The sequence below is a fragment of the Engystomops pustulosus genome, chromosome 4, assembly GCF_040894005.1.
Source record: "Engystomops pustulosus chromosome 4, aEngPut4.maternal, whole genome shotgun sequence".
In the NCBI taxonomy this organism is placed as follows: Eukaryota; Metazoa; Chordata; class Amphibia; order Anura; family Leptodactylidae; genus Engystomops; species Engystomops pustulosus.
The window spans coordinates 88,658,104-88,682,104 of record NC_092414.1 but is presented as its reverse complement, the minus strand read 5'-3'; the positions used below and the strand labels follow the sequence as shown (position 1 = coordinate 88,682,104).

At 39.7% G+C, this 24,001-nt stretch overlaps 1 protein-coding gene across 14 annotated transcripts in view; it reads left to right on the top strand.

The window, feature by feature from the left end:
• GRIP1 (glutamate receptor interacting protein 1) overlaps positions 1–24,001 on the top strand; it is a 325,558-nt gene that overhangs the window by 222,316 nt on the left and 79,241 nt on the right. For 10 of the 14 annotated variants that reach the window (XM_072146648.1, XM_072146651.1, XM_072146644.1 and 7 more), the window contains exons 3-5: positions 7,684–7,819; positions 9,623–9,768; positions 22,163–22,246. In XM_072146648.1, coding sequence (XP_072002749.1) covers positions 7,684–7,819; positions 9,623–9,768; positions 22,163–22,246 — 366 coding nt within the window. The remainder of the gene's footprint in view (positions 1–7,683; positions 7,820–9,622; positions 9,769–22,162; positions 22,247–24,001) is intronic. The other 4 variants (XM_072146657.1, XM_072146655.1, XM_072146656.1 and 1 more) reach the window with 1 other exon arrangement.

Genomic DNA, 24,001 nt, shown 5'->3' with positions numbered 1-24,001 from the left:
CACAGCTTACAGGGCATGTCAGAGCACATGATCTAGCCAAACTAAGCAATCCCATGTGTGCCCATGGAAGCCTCTCCTCAGTGAAATATAAAACATATAAAAGTCTGCATTCAGTTTGCAAAAAAACACATGAAGTACTCACAGACTATAACAAATAAGATTCTCGGGTCTGATGAGAGGAAGATTGATCTTTTTGGTGTTTATTCTAAGCGGTATGTATGGAGAAAACCAGGCAATACTCATTACCTGCCAAATACAATCCCAATAGTGAAATGTGGTGGTGGCAGCATCATGCTATGAGGATGGGGGTTTCAGCTGCATGATTGGTTGCAACTGTAGGAAAGATGAATGCAGCCAAGTACAGAGAGATTGGATGAAAACCTCTTACAGAATGCTATGGACCTCAACAAAATTTAGCATCCAACATGAGGGAACTGGAGAGAATCTGCAAGGTTGAATGGCAGGGGATCCCCAAATCCAGGTGTAAAAAACTTGTTGCATCATTCCCAAGAAGACTCATGTCTGTACAAGCTCAAAAGGTACTTTTATTAAATACTGAGCAAAGGGACTGAATACGTATGGTCGTGATATTTCAGTTTTTCCTTTTTTAATAAATTAACAAAAATATCTACATTTCTGTTTTTTATTGTCAAGATGGGTTGAGGAGTGTACATTAATGAGCAAGAATAGAACTTTTTTGATCTTACCAATTAACCGCAATGAAACAAAGAGTGAACCCACTTTATATTCTTTACAGGCACTTATGGAACTTTATTCCCTCTTGTGATATCTACCGTAATTAATTGGAATCCCATTTAAAACTGTATCAGGAAAATGTATTTATTTATTTTTCTCTTCTAAATAGTATATAGTTTGTTTTTTTCATAGGCAACCCACCTTGGAATCTTTAATGTACATACATTTTAACATTACAATTTATGAAACATTGTGGGGGTACCATTGTTTGCAGCTTTAAGCATGTGCTTGCGTTTTTGGCAATATTCCATCTGTCTTGTAAGATTGAGTTATATAAATGCAGTGTAGCAGAGTGATTTTGTAGCTTGTTGCCCCAAGAGATTGCAATCATAAGCATGTGCATGGAAGTGTGGAATGTGACCTATTTTACTATCCTTTTCCCTGAAATGGCTCATAAACCGAATACACATGGCTTTCTATATAAGAAAACTTCTGCCAAAATATCAAAGTATATTCTTAGTTTCATCTTGACTATTTTGAAAAACTTCTGAAGTAATGTCTTTAAATGTGGGTAAATGTGAAACCCAATAAATTCTGTCTACATTTTGATAAGAGTTTAAAGGTTTTTCAATTTTCACTATGTAGTTATGAAAATTTAATCTGCTCTGGGATGAGCCTTGCAAGGCCAAGCACACAAAACTGATCAACTGATCAAATCTTTTCTTCACATTCTTATTGAGAATTTTGACAAATTTCCCATACATAGGTCTATAATTCCAATAATTATGTTAGTCTTATTTGTATATTTTGTAAGTGTAACTCCAGCCAAATTATTTTTTGGGCCCTGTAACAATTGAATTTAAAATTTTTGGGTTGAAAATGGAACAAGGATGAACATTAACGATTCATTGTAGACTCATTACAGTTAACCATAGCAGCCTTGCGTTAAAGTTTAGTAACCAGTATCCAGAGGCCACAGGGGGAAAAAAGGTCCATATATAACTAGGGGTTCTTTTTAAGTCGGGTGTGTTTTTAAAGGGGTATTCCGGGAATAAGAGCGTCTGATACAAAAACCCATAATGCTATAAATAAATTATTATAACAAAATTCATTAGTCACAAAATGGAGCTTAAATACGGTAGTTTGATTTTATGATTCACAAAATGTTATGGGCTTTTTAAAATAGGTGGAGTTATCACCAAAATGACCACCACTGGAAACTACAACTCCCATGATCCTTTAGTTCTCAGTAATTCCTCCTCCCTCTTATGCTCTGCTCCCAATGATAATGTAACAGAATGAGGCAGATTTATCAAGCTGTCTGAAAGTCAGAATACTTGTAGTTGCCCATGGCAACCAATCACAGCTCAGCCTTAATTTTATCAGTGCTCATGAATATTTTAAAACTGAGCTGTGATTGGTTGCCATGGGCACCTAGAAATATTCTGACTTTCAGACAGCTTGATAAATCTGCCCCAATATCTTGTCAGTTACAAACATCGATACTATGGTAACAGAGCATCACTGCATATTATATCCTCACTGAGATTGGTCTCATCACAACACTGGCCATACTGGATGCACTGCAACCAACCGACTGCAGCCAAACTAGTGGTGATCACATGACCTGCCCAGGCAGGTACAGGACATGTGATGTGGACATGTGACCAGCGGCCATCTTCTGTCCTGTATCCGTCCAGTAGCATTTTAATTCTTCATTACAGTGTATGTCACCAGCATTTTTCTGCTAAGGGGAGCAAAATTTTACATAACAACTAATTACATATTAGCTTATATTTTAAGGGTACATTTGTTTATGAATTATGCTTACTCCTGGAATACCCCTTTAAGTCGAGGAGTGACTTTAGTATTAAACAATCCATTTCATTAAAGAGAATGTGTTGCCAATGTTTTTATTTTCTGATCATAGAGTTTATTTATTGTATGACTCCAGTAACTTCATTTACTGATATACTTTACTTGTGGGCATAGGCAAAAATAGTCGGTCAGTCAAATGGTAATATAGGTGCCCTGCTTTGAGAATAAAGAATCTAGAGAGATGGGTGCCCCTTGACCATCTGATGGTCCAAAAAGTAGAAATATGTACTTGATCTGCTGCACCAAACTATCCCAATATCATGAGTGTAGTAAAAAAACTTAGATTAAGATTATTATATAGAGTATCGGTAATTCCATACATTTAATAACGACATAAACCAATGAAGAATTAAAAGCTGAAAACTATAAAACTATATGAACCAAGAGGTTATTTCATAATGACATTAACCCCTGGTGGCTGTGGGGACCCTTGCATGAAAACACTGGTAAAGTATATATAACCACTAGTTATATGCATGGAAAACACAGTGTCTGAATCTCTGAACTGAACGTACATGCTGAGTTCATTTCAGTGATTCAGGTTCAGTATGGGAAATCACGCAAGTGCTCGTAGAAGTTTTTATGCTGAACGTGCTTGTGGGCAACAGGCTTTACATGTATATCATCACATCAGTCCACTCAGAAATCCTTACCAGCTCCAAGCATAAGCAATGCCTTCTAATGTTACACATGTTTATTCCGATGGAGCTGTCAGGATCTGCAGTACTCCACCTGCCAAGGCTCACTGGGATCTGTGCTGAAATGGACTTTTTTTTCTTTTTTTTTAATTAATCCCTTAAATGTTTAAAATAAAATATTGGTTAATAAATATGCAATTTTAACTATGAGGTTTGGAGCCACTTTTTGATACAAAACTCTTGCTCTATCCACTGCCCGAGGTTATCATTTGCTCTGCATTTTAAGGTGATACATTTCCTTTGAATGATGTAACTGATAGAAAATAAACTTTCTCTTATAGCTGCGCATAGCAAATGATTGCAGGTACAGCTTCCCTTCATATGGTGCATAATTCAGTCATCTAGGTTAAATAAGAAGTTAGCTCATGCAAATGAACGCATCCATCTTCTGTCTCCTTTGCCTTTTGGTTCATTATGCATGCATTTTTCTTCAGGGACTGACGAAGGAGATTGATTAGTGAAAGCGACTATAGGTTTATAGAGGGGAAGCTACTGATTTGCATTTTTTCTCCTCTAAACTTTGACACTGGCTATCGATTGTTATATACACAAACACCATAGATATCTGTTCTATACATAAAGTAGGAAATGGATTGCTACCTTTATAAGAAATGTTTAGTAATATAGGCAAGATAGATAATAATGAGCATGTAGCTACATACAGGCAGTCCCCTACTTAAAGAGAACCTACCACCACGAATCTACCTATAAAGGTAGATCGGGTGGTAGGTGGATGTAAGGGACGTGAGGAGAGCTCTTTTTAGAGCTAATCCTCACGTCCCCGCTAACTTTTGGGAAACTTTATTGACCGAATATGTAAATTTAGTTATGTGGCTACGCCCCAGTAGCCACATTACTCCTCCTACCCTGTTGTGTGCGGCACGCAGCTCCTCGTAGCTGCGCGCCCTCGTCCGTCACGATGAGTCCCAGCTCCGAGGCCGGAGCTACTGCGCATGCGCAGTAGCCGGCTTGTCGGACGAGGGCGCGCACACAACAGGGTAGAAGGAGTAATAACTAAATTTACATATTCGGTCAATTAAAGTTTCCCAAAAGTTAGCGGGGACGTGAGGATTAGCTCTAAAAAGAGCTCTCCTCACGTCCCTTACATCCACCTACCACCCAATCTACCTTTATAGGTAGATTCGTGGTGGTAGGTTCCCTTTAAGGACACCCAACTTACAGATGACTCCTAGTTACAGATGGACCTCTCTGCCCATTGCCCACGTCTGGTGAAGCTCTCTGGATGTTAATTTTATCCTAGGCTGCAATGATCAACTGTAAGGGTTCTGTAATGAAGCTTTATTGATAATCATTGGTCCAATTACAGCAAAATATTTTGAAACTCCAACTGGGGCAAAAAAAAATCATCTGGATCTCCAATTGTAAAGTATGCAGTTTTGACTTGGATACAAATTCAACTTAAGAACAAACCTATTGAACCTATTTTGTACGTAACCCGGGGACTGCCTGTAGGGGAGAAGGCTTGAAGACAGACTCAAGTTGTCAGATTTGTTAGATGGGATGCAATAATTAAATAAAGTAAATCTTTATTATATGCATCATGGTGTGGAATATATTTTTTATTTCTTAGTGCTAAGTCATGAGCCCCTTGTGAAGTCAAAGCCGATTCCATCTTATTGTTATCGTTTTGTGTAAAATTACTGGGTGGTGGTTCCAATATGGGCCTGTACACTAAAAAGGTAATTTACATAAAGATAGAAATGGAATTTCTCAAAAATAAGTGTCCTGGGGACTGCTTTATCAGGCAGGTGCACTATACAAAGCTGCTTATATTTGTAAAAATATGTAAAAGGAAAATGTATCCCTGTGACATTTGTAGTAAAAGTTGAAGGACACATTTGCATGTATTACCTCTCCCCTGTGAAAGTAAAATATTTTTATATCTTAACAGTACAGTATACAGTTATATGTGCCGGTTACATGATTGATCTCAGTTAAGAGTGATTTGAGGTTATAAAAGGTTTTAGTAACAGCAGGATCCCAGTTAATTCCCGAGGAAACGTCTTATTGGGAAGCAAAGTAAGATGAATGGTGCGTGATTCCAGGTTTCTATATAACCATTGAAATACAATTGAAAAGTAATTATTTTCAGAACAGATTACTATTGTACACAATCGTCAAGTCATAGCTAGATCTCATTCTGCAAGGAAAGGTTTAAATTATGTATACATGTGTTTAGTACAGCAGGAAGAATTTCTAGAACTTTAATCCTTTCCCAGAGCCTTGTGCCAGTGGAAATGGGAGGCTTTGGCTGGTGTTGAATCTTGCAGAATCTGCATGACTATATGAGGAATTTACTTGGCAGTAAGAAATGCTGCAGCACCTATGAGCACTGCACCAAACTGTAAAAGATGCAGGTGACGTATCCAAACAGCATCGTTTATTAGGTTTCTAGACGGCTTTCAATTTGTTTGTGTGCGGGTTACATTTGGACGTGCCCAGTGTGCAGGATATTACATAGTAATCAATTAAAAGCCGATGGCGCAGTAAACCCCCTATTTATTAACACATCAGGGCTAGACTCACAAAAAGGACATGTATTTTCTTCTTTATGGGATTGTCCAGGATAAAATTGGCCTAATTTATCAAATTGCAGTTCAGTCTGGTTCACCTTAAGACAAAGCTAATAAACAGGAGTGTCTCTGTTCCTAGGCAGCCCCTTTAACTCCTAGGGTGTGGCATCACATTCTGGAGTAGGAGAGGGTTAGAATAGAATTTTAATGCTCCAATTTTGGCTAATGAAATGTCAATGAAAGGTTGTTGTACCAGGGTGAGGATGTAGAATGAAAGAGTGGGCCATGCCGACAACCAGGAATCAAAGGAAATTCATAATGTCATGCTGGGGCAATCTGAAAATGGACAGGCCGTTAATCTAAAAAAAATGCGAGGGGACTTCTTACAGTTATGTATGTGGGATAGAATGAGCCCCATAAGATTATCTGTTTGCTGGGGTGACCTGTGTGCTGTATTATGAATGTCTGGCTCAGGTACTTTCTAATTGATTGTAGTTAGGGCCGATTTCAGGTGTGGTCCCCTTTCGTGGGTCGCCCTCCAGTAGTTGGATTCTGCTTCTATGCTGCACAATGTACCAGTGTCTTAAAGCGACACTGGTACAATTGATCCAGGGACCCCTCCAGCACCTCGGGGCTCCGGCACCTGCAAGGGTTGGCTGGGTGCTGGCGCCGGTCCTGATTGTAGTGATACCCAGCATGAAACACAAGATTTATAGCTATCTAATTGTGCATTTCGGGGGACATACTGTAATCCCTTTAGCGTTCCTTCACAAGTCCATCTTTGTTGTTCCATATAAAATCTATTTACTAGATCATAGATTTCTGAATGCTATTGATTTCTTCAAGATGTAACTGAGAATTTGCTTTAGATCTGTGTCTTGTTCACGAGCCATTGATTAGCTCCCAAACTGTTACAAAACAATATGCCGTTATTTTACATGGCAAAATCAATGCAGGTTACATGGCTTTCACGCTACTCCTGTATCACCTAGGTAAGCCATAGCTTTTATTTTATCCCACATTTATGCCTCTGTTACAGTTTACTGATTATTCAATGTAACTTTCTATGAATTATTACAAGTCATAAAAGCAGCACTTAGAGGGAGGGGATTATTTAGTCGAATAACTCATATTATAGTTAAGATGTAGATCTCCCCTTATTTCAAGTAAATATTTCTGAAAGATAAAGTAGCGCTCTTACCAAGATATTAAACAAATAAATAGAGTCAAGACTCTTGTGTTTGCCTGGAAAGTAGCTAATCTCACGCTGAGGAGAAGATAATTGGCTTTGAACTCCAAGGTTACGGCTGCCGAGTGTTCTGCCATGGATCACAACACTCTTTTCATATGTGCTCTGGCTGGTGGACAACCATGTTTTCATCTAGCTGGAGTATAATATAATCAAAATATATATCTGCAGAGGTTTATTGGCTCCGATGACCTCCTGTCTTAAGAGAGTGCAAGCTGAAAAAGATGTATGACTGCAAATCTGAAGAATAAAGCATCCTCCATTTAGAGAAAGTAAAAGAAGACAACATAATTAAGGCCTTTAGTAAATTGTAATCATAAAACTGACTGTTCACCCTTCATGGTCTGGCACCCACTTTCTGGCATGATGTGTTGCTTATTAGTGTGTGAACGGAGGAAACTTTGCTCTCTGTTATTTAGTGTAATGCATTTTGGAATGACTGCTCTCCTATATGGGGTCTGGTGTCATTTTCTGAAGACCTGATAAAACAGGATGGTGTCATTTATCACTTATGGTAATAAGAAAAACCACGGCTCGCTCATTTATTCTTTCATAAATGCAAATCAGGTTGTGTGGAAACATTTCCGAGATTCCACTTTAATGATATCCATAATTTTCCTTTTAACAGAAGAGTTCAAGGGCTCAACAATAGTTGAATTAATGAAGAAAGAAGGCACCACACTAGGGCTGACAGTGTCAGGTGGAATTGACAAGGATGGGAAGCCAAGAGTATCAAACCTGCGTCAAGGAGGAATCGCTGCTAGGTAATCTCATATACGCTCTAGCCCAGAGACATAGTTGGTCAGAATGTGGTAGCAGCATAGAAGCAGATGGTTCATTTAGCGTACTGTTGTTATTGGGAGGCTGCTCAGCATGCCTTATCCACCCAGATAATTGCCACCATATTTTTTCAGAGATGACTTGGCTTTCAAATCTGAAAGTATTGTGCTCTGTGGCTACACTATACACTCAGAATATTAATAATGATGTTTGTCTACAGATACTTTATAAAAAGAATAGAGCTTCTAGAAGTATTTGCATAGCATAATTAATCGTACATTTCTTTTACTTGTTTAGTCAGTAAGTTAAACAATTCTGTACAGCTCCCATACATTGTTTATTATGTTCCAGTTCACTGAATATGGCCACCAATGTAAACAGTGAGGGGGTTCCCATATTACTCTACATACATGCATGTTGTATCTCTATACATCTGGAGATAACATCATTGAATATGTAGTACATGCACTACTCCCTGCATTTGTAGTAAGAAAAACTGTGCTCCCTCTAGTGGTGGCTGCAGCCAAAGATGATTATTCTATTGAATATCTTTCACGTGTTTTAATCATTTTGACATGTTATTGTGACATGTTAGAAGTTTGCCGAGTCCCCCACCAATTTCTTAAGCAAAGGGTTTGAAGAGACCATCATAGTAACTTCTTCACACTGATTGGAGTATGGGCTCACAAAAGGTCCATGAGCAAATATATGCAGTTTACTTGGCTATCCCAAAACCGCTTCACAACAATTATTAGAAAGGAAGATGCACAGTTCTTATGTAAAAACTGGCACCTGAACCAGCCAGAACATCTGATATCTCCGCTTAAGATATCAATTGTTCGGTCTCATGGCACTTCTATTCACTATATATATATATATATATATATATATATATATATATATATATATATATATATATATAAAGATATCAAGCTGCAAGCTTATAGTAAATGGTTGACATCAAACCCAACAAACTGTCTAAACTTTGGTTTGTGGGAAAAACCTCAGAATGTAATGGGTTTAGTTCTGCTAACCCAAAGGCAATAATCATTGTCCATAAAAACTAATTGTTGTAGGTCATTTAATCTATTTTAATTCCAATGCAATTATTGTTTTATTGTTTCAGTAAAGGTGCAAACCTCCAGTATAAAGTAACATTGACTACAGCCTGCTACTTTTTAGCTTTTTCTTACATTGTTAAAGATTTCCCACCTGAACTAAACTTGGAAAAGCTTACTTTTGTTGACCTTTCCAAGGCCAGTCAATAATTCTCAATAATCTCTAGGTGGTCTGCTTAGCTGTAGATAGTGTTCTTCTGCTGGCAACTGAAAGCTCTGAAACACGTTATTTAGCTGTGGGTTATGATTATATGTTTCCTGCAGTACTTAACCACCATGACTTCTAAATATTTCCATAGGCAAAATGCATGCTATTACTGTTAATGCTGGTAGAACTGAGTTTTCTTGCTTTGCAAAGGTTTTGACTTTTTTGGCAATAATTATTTTGGTTTGAATCATTTTGTTTCGGCATCTTGCTAGTTTAACCAATGGCAACAGAAAAATAAGATGATATTGCACCAAAGCACTTTAATCAAATAAATGGGTTGCATATCATTTTTGAGCTTGAAAACCCATTGAAAAACCAAATCCGCCCTATATATCATTAATAAATAGCTGTGCTATTTTTGGAATAATACATTTACATTAGTATTTTGTGTTTGAAAGACTTGTATATAGTGTATATAGTGTATATACTGCGCCTTTCTGACAGACTAGTGTTCTTTACAGAAGTGACCAACTGAATGTGGGAGACTATATCAAATGCGTGAATGGCATCAACCTTACGAAGTTCCGTCATGATGAGATCATCAGCCTGCTGAAGAATGTTGGCGAACGAGTGGTTCTTGAAGTGGAGTATGAGCTCCCTCCTGTGTGTAAGTAATAAAGGGTCTTCTATAATGATGAGGCCAACAGTGCATGGGGAGAATGGTTTGGCTTATTATTATTATTGCATAGATATTCTATAAGGTTGGTCTCTGTTTGTACACAACTCTTGAGCTGTAAAATGTTTCACCAGATGAGTCTGTGTACCACAGCATTTCCAGCATATATACAAGGCCGGATATAGCCATATAGTTTGGCTGTGGTGCCAATTGTGTTTAATTTATGTAATAACTGTAACCTATTTCTCTGCATTCTTGGAGCAATCTGACACATATGCTAATATAAGGATTCAGTGGAGTGGTGCCCTTCAGGGTGTTTATGCTAAGTGCCTTTGTGAAGCACGTGCGATAATTCTTGAGGCTCTGTTCCATCTATAAATGGATATGTTGGTGCTTATCTCCAGATTTGAGAATTAGTTTTCCATCCTCATTTCTTCTGCCGCTTTGCTCTTTATGCAGTACAAGTGACCTCTGCCCGCATCTCCTTCTCAGCTTCTGTTCCTATGTGTGTTTTCTTCAATTATTTAGAGGCAAGGGCTGAGCTGTGCAAGCTTTCCTGCCATTTGATGTTTTCATTTCACCAGCCGCATGAAGCAGAGCTGGTGTTTCGTCTTGTAAATGAAGCATGAAAATCTAAATACTTTATGCTTCCAGCCCTTACTCATTGTGTCTGCATAGTCTGCGCACAGACTGCTTTCTCCTGGTATTTTCCTTTAAAGTGCATTCGTCTTTTGGTACCAATGAGGTCCTAATGTTTGCTGGCAATTTTCCATTCTCTATGCCAAAGGCAAGTTAAAAATTAAAAATAAAGTTGCTTGGCCATACATGCACAATATCTGTAGAATTACCCTATTAGTTATGTCTAGTTGTGTGGTAATTAAATTTGTGGTAGACTGTACACTCTTTGGCCTATACTTTTTGTGTAACTAATGCTTTTTGGTTGTCCTTTTTAGTTCTGTCAACCTACCCATTTAGGGTACATGAACATGCCTAATCACATATAAAATGATCCCACTACATGCTGAGCTGAAAAGTTTATTCCAATTGTCAGTGATGGATTTGGTTGTATCGATATCCGTATTTATGGTATCAACTTAGCAATAAATGTAATGTTAAAACTTAAAGTATAAAAACGATTGCCTGTGCACTAAGCAAAAATAAGCAATTATTTAATTTACTCTAGTAAACTACCTGCGGGTGTTTAACTGCTAGTCAAGGTTTTACCTTGTGCCCCCAGGCTAATCTCTATTTGCCATGCTTCCTGTAACCATGGGAAACCGTATAGAACAGCTAGAAAGGACAGGAGGCTTGTTGGGAGGGGCAATAGTAGAGGAGTGCACGAAAACAGGACTTTGGGTGTTGTCACAAGCATTGTGACTCATCACCTCTTCAGGTCTTCCAATTACAAACATGCTGTCCTGATTAATGTGAAAAGCGTTAGTGTTCTGGCAAAGGACCTTGAGTGATGTTACAAGCATGTGACTCATCACATGCTTCAGATCAGCCAATTACAAATATACTGTCCTGATTCATAAGAATGCCCTCAGTGCTGTGGCCTCAGTGCCCTAAGCTGATGTCACAACCAGGAAGTGCCTTCAGGAATAGCTGAATGTGATCTCCAGCTGCGCTAACACTGTTTTTTTTGTCAGTAACTGTACAATTCCACTTCAAAGAGAACCTGTTAGTTGTTCTCTTCCACTAAATCAAGAATCATTATTTTGAACAGAAAAGCACAAGTGTACAAATAAAGCGTTTATAGTGAGTCGTTCACAAACAAGCCGGCTCTTCTTAGTGAGCGGAGCCTAATGATCCAGCTCACTTGGAAGAGCCGGACTTCCCATCACTACTGAATAGCATTTCCTGCCCCTGATAACAGGGGAAGTATATAGAGCTGTACTAGTTCCATGCACAAGGCACTGTGTAGCATTTCCTGCACCTGATTACACTGTCTGCAGGGGGTAGTTAACAGGCTCGCCCAAGAGTTCCAGCATGGCCTAAGCAGTGAGACCTGTCAAACATAAAAAGGGAGGTAGGAAGTGCAGGGGAACCATGAATATGCAGGGCTCACTTTTTGTGATTGGACTATAAATTGCATATACAGTAATTATTCAAACTAATTTAACATAGTTATGGTGAGGAGTGATTTAGGGATAAGGGCAATGCTTTTTAATCATAGTTTTAATGTTGGGTGGGTTAATTTGAATGGCAAGTGCCCTTAAACATTTACTAGAAACTACTAGAAAATACATCCAGATTTATAGTGGAAGTGTTATAATTCATTTGCTCTTTACAAATTCACCAACAAACAAGTTTTAATTAAACTATTTTAGTGTATATGTTTAAATAAACATGCTCAAGATTGGTTACCTGAAAAATACAGGTTTTCACTTTTTTAAGTTTTTAAAAAAAGACTTTTTTTGAAATGCCTCACCAAATTTGTCAAGTTGTCCTTTCACTGAAAAGAACCCTGGGATACCATTTACTAAGTTTATAAACAGCAAGTCTGTATGAATTGAATCAAAATACATATTTAGATGTGTCTGAGACTTTTCATACAGCTGTGATTCTTTTCTCCTGGAAATATCACAAAAGAATCATCTTGAACAATTTTGTAATGACATACTCATGTTTTCTCTGGAGGTCTTTGGTTTTGAGGCAGCATTCCTGAAATTACTAATGTTCTTCTCGTCAGCCATAGTCTGTCAACTGAAACCACAAGACTAGCAGCAGACTACAATGCTCTTGAGATTGCAATATATTGTCATTCTAGTCAGGATGTAGTTCTCATTGTCATTCACAGTGTATTGAAAGTGTTTATTTAAAAATAGAGGTTTTAATTTGGTCCCCAGTTTGCCTTCTTTCCTCTCCCCCATTTCCTGAATTAGCCGTGCATGTACAGTATATGTTAAGGTTTTGATCTGTGCTAATATAGAAGACTTGATAAAATGCCTTAGGGCATTAGCACCAACAGTTTTAGATTTTCTGGACAAAACACAATGCAAGGAATACCACAACTACAGTACAGGATAGTAGTCCCGCTTTGGTTTCATTCACTTGTGATTTTTGAAAGCTCCTTGTGTACACAGTACTTGTGTCAGTAGACTTATACTGAGCAGTCAGAGAAAAAGGATGCCCGTGTCTGCCACTATATGATGTGTCCTACATTCAGCAGGACACAGTGGATGAAAAAACACAAGAGACTGCTTTTTTTTTCTCCTGCTGTATAAAGCAGTATACACCTATCGTAGGCCATTAAAGTTTATAGTGAACAGATGTCACTACATGGCATCCATCCCTGGCCTCCACAGAATGTACTCTATGGGTGTTTCCTTGGTGATGTAATTTATGTAACCCTTCATTGTAAGGATACTTCAGAAATCCTTACAATTGAGGGACAAACAAGGTGTGAATGTAGCCATAAAGGCGGTGACACAAGACATCATAGAGTCTGTTTGGTCCAGGGACCAGGCACTCTGGACTCTTCCATAAACATGGGCATTCATTGAATCAGGAGATAGCATGCAGATAAGATCAACATCTGTGTGCTTAAGGAATGTCCCCCTCCCCTCTTCCTGTAATGTGCAATGAGCAGGCATCGAGGAGACTGAGACAAAGGCACACAGGGTGCTGCAGCTGAACCTCCCTCCCATGCGGCTAGCAGGGAGCCAGGTAATGTGAAATAACATTTTATAAAGCAGTGGCAGTATTCAGAATGCGGAAAAATATATTTTTAAAATTTGCATAGTATAGGCTATTGGATCCTGTCGCCAGCCAAAAATGACATTGTTGGTGACAGGTTCTCTTTAAGGGCTCTTTGCGGCTGATTATATTTTGCAGATCTTCTCTAACATTACCAAAATCTAAAGTTGGATGGCTAGTTGGGCTGAAAAAAGTATAGACAACAGCTAACCTTCAACAACCTTATTCTACAATACAAATGATTTAAAGAAAATCAAAATCAAGTAAGGGCACTTGTTGTTGGAGCAGGTGCCCTGGCGCATCCTTCTAACTGGTTGCTCCACACAGTACTTCGGGGGTGGGATCTGGCTGAATTGATGGCTCCTACCCTGTACTTGAGGCACAAGAACTGCAGCTGTGGGGGGAACAGGTTTGATCTGCTGACAGCAGGGACTGGATCCGTTCCCATTCCGTTTTGTTTGTCCATCCGTCTCTTGATGATTGACCACAAGTTCTCAATGGGATTAGGATCTGGCCATGGACCCAAAGAGGCATATTTATCAGGACCTCTGTGCCACGCCATCTTATTGCTAGCTTTTGTGATTATTTGCCCCAATCCGCCACCTTCACGCCAGTGGGGCTTAAAGGGGGGGGGGGCAGCTGGCCAAGCGAAGAGCGCAGCCGGCCGGCAGTGGGCCGGCGCGGGGCGTTTCTGTGTGTGTTTTTCTACGCCTGGCGTAGGATTTTAAAAGCTGCGCAGCGGGAAGCCTCTTGATGTATCGGGCTGTGAACATGCAGCGGCGGAGCTATGATAAATATGCCCCAAAATCTCTATGTTTTGTTCCCTAAGCCATTTAGTTATCACCTTTGCTTTATGGCAAGGTGCTCCATCATGCTGGAAAAGGCATTTGTGATCACCAAACTGCTCTTGGACCGTTGGGAGAATTTGCTTTTGGAGGACATTCTGGTGCAATTCTTTATTCATGGATGTGTTTTTAGGCAAGACTGTGAGAGAGCTGATTCCCTTGGCTGAGAAGCAAATCCACACATGAATGGTTGCAGGATGCTTTAGAGTTGGCATGAGACAAGACTGGTGTTATCGCTCACCTTGTCTTCTCCGAACAAGTTGTTTTCCAGATGTTCCAAACAATCGGAAAGGGGATTCATCAGAGAAAATGGCTTTACCCCAGTCCTCAGCAGTCCACTCCCTGTACATTTTGCAGAATATCAGTCTGTCCCTGATGTTTTTTCTGGAGAGAAGTGGCTTCTTTGCTGCCCTCCTTGACACCAGGCCTTTCTCCAAGAGTCTCCGCCTCACAGTGAGTGCAGATGCACTCACACCTGCCTGCTGCCATTCCTGAGCAAGCTCTGCACTGCTGGTAGCCTGATCCCCAAGCTGAAACACTTTTAGGAGACGGTCCTGGTGTTTGCTGGTCCTTCTTGGGTGCCCTGGAGCCTTTTTGGCAACAATGGAACCTCTCTCCTTGAATTCCTTGATGATCCGATGATTGTTGACTGAGGTGCAATCTTTCTAGCTGCGATACTCTTCCCTGTTAGGCCAGTTTTGTACAGTGCTATGATGAGATAACCATGGTTAAAAGAAGAGAAACAATGATGCCAAGCACCAGCCTCCTTTTAAAGTGTCCAGTGATGTGATTCTTACTTAATCATGACAGATTGATCTCCAGCCCTGTCCTCATCAACATCCACACCTGTGTTACTGGAGCAATCACTGAAACAATGTTAGCTGCTCCTTTTAGGGCAGGCCTGCAATGAAGTTGAAATGTGTTTTGGGGGAAAAAGTTCATTTTCTAGGCAAATACTGACTTTGCAATTAATTGCTGTTAAGCTGATCACTCTTTATAACATTCTGGAGTATATTCAAATTGCCATTATAAAACCTGATGCAGTAGACTTAAATACAAATTAACATTTGTATCATTCTCAAAACTTTTGGCCATAACTGTATGGGCTCTGCCTAAAAGTGATATAATATAGGCCACTTAAAGGAGTATGTTACCACCTGATCACAGGTTAGTATAATTTTTTAAGGGCTTCTTCCTTTATATACTCGGCGTGACCGAGCCGACACTCATTATTAGCCCGACCCCTGATGAAGCCGGTTCTCCGGCGAAACATGTTTGGGGGCTAATCTTTGATAATTTTAACCAGCGGAGTGTGAGGGTTTGGTGTGCAATGGGATCAAACTTGATCCCAAACCACCGAACCTAATGTACCGGGTTTAAAAGATAATAACCCCTTACATTATTAATTACTAGCTATATTGCTCACTCTGCTCACTAAGAATTACTTGTTTGCATCCTAGACTGGGGAGAACACTCACCGCCTCTGGGCACAGGCAGGGAATACCTAGAGCAGTCTTTACTCACTGATTAGTTGGGGTCCTGGTTATACACTTTCAGCATATCACTTGGTTCCAGGTCCCTACTACATAACCTGTTAGCCTAGGCATCTGTGTTTTTAAGCTTTTTTGTCTCAAGTGTAGCAGTTAGTAGTGCGTTTACTACCACGTTTTATATATACAGCATTAAAAGTGACGTTTTAAAAGTACATTATCTGTCCGGATATGGGTATCTTTGCGCTGCCCTACGTAGCTTTTTTTTGTGTTAGCTATGGCTATTCTAGAAGCATTTATCTTCATTACTGTACGTGTAAGCAGCTGTTTAAACATTGTTAAAGTTGCTTACAGTAATGAAGAAAAACACTTCCAAAGTAGCCAAACGCACACGTCATGGCGCATGCTTTTTGGCACACATGTTTTCACGCATCCGAAACGCCATGTGTGAACCCACCGAGTAGGAGAGACTTCTGATCATTAAGAAAGTGGTGAGGGCTCCTGCCACTATAGGATCCCTCACCACTTGATGCCGCGGTTTATAACACTAATGAAAGTAAGTACCGACACCAGCTCACCCTGAGCTGGTGCTCGGTACTTACAGCTTACACCTACCATTCTAACTGGTAGGTTTCCTTAAGTTTACACTATGCAAAAGAGGCAGGTGCTTTTTAGGAAGGATTTCCTTTTCTAAGTGAGTTATGGTTAGAAAAATATAATAAGTTTTATATTCAGTGAAAAGGAGAATGCACAGATTTCAAACCAAGGACACAATAAAAGGAACACAGTGCAAAGTTACACCTTGAAACAATTATTATGTGCTGAACTGTCGGCATACTGATCATGAAACCACATTTCTAGGTCAAGGGAGAAAGTCTCTGGAGGCTGAGAAGATACATAAAGGAAGAATTGATTACTCATCAACGTTAGGTATGCAAATACACTGCAAAAACTGACTGCTCACTTACTGCTCCCCAGTCTTTGTAGGCGAATATGTCAAATTTGGTTTCTGGAAAAGGTCATAATAATAATCAATTAATCTTATTAATTTGGCTATTCTGGCTAGTTTTCACAATCATTTTTTGTTCTTGTGGAGCCTATTTGTAGTCCAATGTGAGGCAGTATGTTCAGAGCCTGACCAGGTTGTCAGTACTATACATTGCTTAAATCCTTGATTGTTTGTTTTCTCACACTGATGATCCATGAGGGGAAAAACGGCCATGTGAATGGCATTATTGACTGTAAAGGGTCTGTGTGCTGTCCGTTGTAGTTTTACACAAATAGCCCGATCAGCCCTGAATTCGGCCTTTGTTATGGGTATTGGACATTGTTGATGGTTGCAGGCAGTTACTCTCTGAAAATCCACCAATACCTTACTTTATTTGTACAATATCACTAGGTTACCATATGGCTCTGATGCATCAGGTTAAGATTTACCCACTATAAATGGAACTTTATGAAAGGATAGTGATATCTTCGCTTCCTAAAAGAAGCCATGAATGTTTCCAGGGCATACCTGTATTAGCTTGTGGCATGTACAATAATTTATATTTTCGAACACCTTGAATGTTTTCTTAGAGTCTATTTCAAGTTGTATTTCACTTTTAATTCCTTTCTGTCTTGGACACCTGAAATACCATTTTTCTTCCTTTATTTATGGCAGTTTTAATGCAGGACATGAAACCTGAGCAATGAAATGTATACTTCATTCGTTCACAGCCTTAGGGGCAATTGTAAATATGGTATGACTCTCTCTTACCCTCTCCATCCCTTTTTTATTACTGACCGGCCATGCTACCAGGATCTCTTTCTGGGATATAGAAGCAGATAGAAATGTAACATATTGTTTATTCTTCAGAAATAACTCAAAGGGGCTAGGATGTAGTACATTAATGCCGTTACTTGGGTGTGTATCGGCATATTCGTGTTGCTATGGCTCTCTTTGTGTGCACAGAAATAGGCAGCTATATGAGAGGGATGCATCAAGGTTTTCTGTTGATGTCCATTATGCAGATGAACATTTCCTATGTAATGAGAGATGAAATGCATTTACACTTAGAGCTGCATCTCTATTACCAGGGAATGTGGTCTTGATAAGTGCATATTGTAGTCATTATTTCATACCTACAAGCAGTCATTAGGTCCATGTATAGCTGAACTCCTGCATCATCCCCTTTATATACAAAGCAGAAAAGAGCAGATTTACTTACAGTTTCTACTTTGTTTGCTAAATGGCATAATGTTTATGGTCAGTATCAGCCAAGTCTTACATTGGCATTTGAAAATATGTGATTTTTGTGGAAAGTAGCTTTCATCACCACCCCTTCACATGTCCATAAACCATCTGTAAATGTGAAAGGAAATCTAATATCAGGGACACTAACTCATAGATCCGGGCACCATCACAGTGGTAATCTTCTTTTATTTGTTATCCATGCCCTCATCTTTCTAATATCAACTTTTAAATTATGCTAATAAGTCAGAATGGCTCTGAGAGTTGTTACCAGAGCCCTTCCATGCTGTGGTATTACTGGCTGCACTTTCCCCCTTCCACTGTGTTCTGAAAATTCCTCTGCTGTGAAACGATCACGTCAGTCCGAGGGAGATGGGAAGTGCCAAGGAAGCAGGGGCAGGGTGAGATGTGCTCCTACACACTGTAACACCGAAGGGCTCTGGTAACCCTTCTGACCCATTAGCATAATTTAAAAAGTTGATTTTACAAGGAAGGAGTCCATGTATAATTAAATATAAGAACATTTAACAAATAAGAACAAGCAGGTAATGTCCAAGCACCATTACTTTGAAGTCCTCTGTTCTCTGCCAAATGTTCTGTTCCTGTTCTGTACACAAATCAGTCTGAATAAAGGAGGAGACACTATACGCAGTGAGCCCATGAGGCACATGTCTTTTGCATTTTGGCACTATGCAAACTATTTCTACATAGAAGAACTGACTGTGCTTTTTGGCGAATATGCATCAGGAAATAGGATATTGTTTCTGTCAATCTGTTCTGTCATCTTTAGGTCTGAATCTAGTACATTGAGAACCTTAGCAACGCAACTGTGATTAATTGTCCAGGAGTCCAGTATACAGGCAGTCCCCGGGTTACGTACAAGATTCTTTAATGTTCTTTAGGTTTGTTCTTAAGTTGAATTTGTATGCAAGTCGGAACTGTATATTTTATAATTGTAACCCAAGCCAAAAATAGTTTTTTGGTCTCTGTGACAATTGGATTTTAAAACTTTTGGGTTGTCATAAGAACCAGGATTAACAATAAAGCTTCATTGCAGACACCTTTGATAACTGTTACAGCTGTTTATTGTACCCTAGGGCTAAAATACAGTAAATTACCATCATCCAGAGGTCCGTTTGTTACTAGGAGTCGTATGTAAGTCGGGTGTTCTTAAGTCGGGGGCCGCCTGTACTCTGTTCTCACCAATGTTACAAGGAAATGAAGTGAGTTGGCCACTTCATCTGCCTCCAGCGCTGCCAAAAATGTAATTTACCTTCTAAAACATTAATGGCAAACCATTTAGAGACAAAGTGCCCAAACTGCAGCCAAAACCCACTCTTTTTTTAGTGCCAACACAGCAATTCAAGGAGTAACTTATTGCTAACTGCTATGCCACAGCCTTAAATCATTTAGGGACTCAAATATGTCTCAAATATGTCTCAAATATGTCCCATGTCACATCTGAACAGGAGAATTGCGTGCCTGGAGCAGGCGCTCCAATGATAATCCAGACCTGTCCACATCTCCTTGCTCCTTCTGTGGTCTTAGGTAGCCAAGTATGTGACGCAGGTCCAGCCAACCAACACTTTTACATAATTTTTATACAGCACTCAGGAAAGGTTAGAACTTTGTTTGCTGCAATAACACCTGGAAAATAAATTATTATTACTAGCACATTAAACTACTGGTATGCTGTACAAGATTGAGAAATAGATTGGGCAAAGAACCTATGTTTTTATGTGGTTCCGCATCTCTCGTTCCCCTCGTGCAATCTATACTCAAATTGGTATTCTGACACTATGCTACTGATATAGTCCAATATATCACATCAGTGGCAAACCATCACATTTACCTCCTTTAACTGTTTATCAGAGACAGTAGCTTTTGGGAAAGGGCAGCTTCCTCTACTTGCTGCAGATAAATCCCATTCAAATAAATCTGAGCTGCAAAGCAATGTTCAGCCTCTTGAAAATGAATGGAACTATGCATGGTATGGAGCGAAGAAGCTACAGCCTCTTCAAGGAGCTGCTTATTGAAGTGCAAGGTGTCAAAGCTCCACTGATCCACAATATTGATGAGATTCCCTAAAGATAGGATAGGAAGCCACATATCCACTTGTTGCAAGAACAGTCACAACTGTAATCACTACTTATCTGTTGCAGATATAACTGCATGGCAAGTTGTGCAGCAATGCAACATTTCCATCTGGATACAAAAAAAAACCTGCCATTAAAATCTATTTAAGAATGTACAGAATCTCAAATATTGCTGCTGCTTCTGGAGTTCAAAGGTAGGGCTTTGGCCCCGGTCTCATCTTAAACACAGCTTAAAGGGAACCTATCACCACAAATCTACCTATAAAGGTAGATTGGGTGGTAGGTGGATCAATGGGACGTGAGGATAGCCCTTTTAATGGCTAATCCTCACGTCCCCATACTTTTTTGATAACTTTTATTAGACATATATTCAAATTTACTTATGCGGCTACTGGGGCGTGGAGTAGCCGCATCTGAGGTTACACGAGGCGGGTACTCCACGCCCCGGTAGCCTCTTTTCCCCTCCTACTCACCCATCTTCGGCACGCAGCTCCGCGTAGCTGCGCGCCCTCGTCCGGCGATCCTGCCATCTGCGCAGAAGAGCAGGCCCCCGCCTGTTTCGGAGCAGTGACCACACAAAAAAGTGTGGGGACGTGAGGATTAGCCCTTAAAAGGGCTATCCTCACGTCCCATTGATCCACCTACCACCCAATCTACCTTTAAAGTGGAACTCCAAAGTTATACTGATTTTGACCAAATTTGCATATGCAATTCCCCCTTTAACGACAAACAGAATGATGCGCATATTGGGGCAGATTTACAATTTGAATTGTAAATCTCGCGCGTAGTCCGAATCAGTCAGGTTGTCCGTCGGCCACGCCCCCGATTTGTGTCATATGCAAGTCGGCACGATTGCACCAAAATCAGATTGTGTGCGCCAAAAACCCCACTTAAATGTGTTGGAAATAGTCGGGAAACCTGACGAAAATGCTCTGTGCAGACCCTTAGTAAATGTGCTCCATTGTGCTGTTCAACCTTTTCAACCTCTTCCTGTATTTGCCCTGAGTCAAATTTAGTCTGCCCACAGTTCCCATGATGCCTCTTGTTTTCTCATGAAATAATTTTGTAGTAAATCCAGCAAAATTCCTACAGGTAAACTCACTGAACACAGCATAGTATACATGCATGCTGAATATAGTGACTAGCCTGGCAGCTTTTATCACATGGAGAAGCATGGAGAATGCATTAAGTAGTAGAAGCCAGCATTGGAAAAGTGCTGTGTGAACACTAAGGGTTAAACATTTCTATGATGTGTAAAAAATGTCAGGAGAACAGTAGGTGGGGGAGCAAGATGCAGAAGAGTCTATGATGGAGAACGAAGTACAGAGAGAGATGGAGAAACTTCTGCAGAGTCACTGGGATGGAAGGACTGTTAGGTGACAGAGGAGATCTTCTCATCTATGCTATTTAGGGGACATCTGCATCCAAAAGAACTGAACACACTCAGCATTCCTGCCAGCTACTCACAGAAAGCACTGTCACAAGCACTCTCCCTCCTTCCTCCAGAGAGGAGCAGGGAGTATCAGAACCCCCCCCCCCCCCTTTGTAAAACCTTATCTGTAAACAAGTCTAGAGCTATTCTAAACTGAGGAGGATAGCAAATAAACTGATGCATAGGTAATCAAGGCAATAGGAAAAGTTTACATCCCAGAAACTATTGATTTTTTTAAAAGTTGCTCTTTAAAAGGTTTGGCTACTTTTAAGAAAGGATAAGTAAAAAACCTAAAAGTATTAACCATATTGTACAATATGGATGTAACTATTAGGGTATTGTACTTAGTGTAAACTGGGCCAACCCCTTTAAATCCGTCACAGAAATGAGGCTTTGCAATAAACCTGTGGTCCTGCTGTGGCCATTTGGCTGCACATATAAAGAACACTGTGAAATTCCAAAGCCATTCCAGGTGTTTGTAGCCGACCTTGTGCTGCTCTGAGTCAGCTAGTGTACTGTAGAGAAGTATATACATTCTCCATATATGTGGCACAGGGTAAAACCTTAATTTTTCTTCTATTTCCTTGCAGCAATTCAAGGATCGGGGATGATTTTTCGAACTGTAGAAGTAACTCTTCACAAAGAAGGTAACACGTTTGGATTTGTAATACGAGGTAAGTCATATTTTCAACAAAAAACATTTTCTTCTATATTTGTATTAAAATCGGTAAATTTTTTTTTTTGTAGATATATGGATTGCAATTTCAAAAAAGAAATGTAGCATTAGAATGTCATAGATTTACCTTTACATAGGGACTCTGTGCAGTTAACAGCCACTGTGCACATCAAAAGTGTAGAGAGAAAATGTATTACAGGCGGTCCCCTACTTAAGGACACCCGACTTACAGACAACCCATAGTTACAGACAGGCCCCTCTGCCCACTGTGACCTCTGGTGAAGCTCTCTGGATGCTTTAAAATAGTCCCAGACTGCAATAATCAGCTTAAAATTGTCTGCAATGAAGCTTTATTGATAATTCTTGGTCCTATTACAGCAAAAAAATTTGAAACTCCAATTGTCACTGGGGCAAAAAAAAAAATTGTAGGGAACTACAATGATAAAATATACAGTTTCGATTTACATACAAATTCAACTTAAGAACAAACCTACAGTCCCTATCTTGTATGTAACCCGGGGACTGCCTGTACATGCATTTGTAATTTTTTTTTCTTCAATGCTTTCCTCTGCTAGCCTTTCTAAAGGTCTCTAACGTGATGGTAAATTACAGTTTTCTGTATTATTTGGCTGCACATGATGAAAGCTGCATATTCTTTGAATTCTTTAAGCTTGTTTGCTACAGTCTGTTTTGCAGTCTTTCATCACTTCTGCTAGATTGTTAAATCCATATCCCTAAGATCCTTAGCAGAAGACTTAAAACAATATTCTTTATAGTTAGTTCACTACCAGAAAGAAATATCCTTTGATTTTCATTAAATGATAAGAAACTAATTTTGCACAGTATTTGAAAACACTGAAGCTACCTGTTACCAATTTCCCAAAGCAAAGAAAAATAGCAAATTATGTATAGTCTAAATATTATCTGTGCTAATGGAAAGCTCTGAAGAAACCCAGTAAAATCCATGGAAAATGCAAAGTGTGTATTGTTTTTCTTTAGTAGACTAGTGTGGACTAGTCACGTGTCCTCTGTAAACTGTACATCTATGGGTCTTCCCCTATGACAGTGGTGGCAAACCTATGGCACGGGTGCCAGAGGTGGCACTCAGAGCCCTTTCTGTGGGCACCCAGGCCATCACCGGAGATGACTCCAGGTATCTTCCTGTAGTCCCAGACAGCCCAGGACTTGCTGTGCTGTGTTATTTTCAAGTGACAGCGCTACCTGGAACTACTGGAGGAGTGGGAAGGTGTGGACAGATCTGGATTATCATTGTAGCTTCTGCTCCGGCCCTGACAATTCTTCCTGTTTATGGGACCATGGAGGGAAACTACAATGATCATCCAAATTTCTTCTATTTTCTGCTTTATTGGTGTCCTTAGGCTGCTGATATGAATGAAAGCTGTGACAGAGAAGAGAGTATAAATCACGAAGTAAATTTCTATGTTGGCGCTTTCCGATAAATAAGTGGGTCTTGGTTGAAATTTGGGCACTCTGTCTTTAAAAGGTTCACCATCGCTGCCCTATGACATCTCTTGCCCTGTGGAAGACTATTTTAATCTGTGTGGACATTAGTATTCCTTATGATTCTGACAACCGCTGCGGCAAAAAGATGTTGGTGTTGCAAAACAATTTATTTTATTTTATTTATATGCATCACAACATATTTAAATAGATTTTCAGTTTTGTGATGCAGAATGACACTGCCATGGCCCTCTTCTTATCTGTGTTAGGACTTCAGCTATTAACTTCTGTC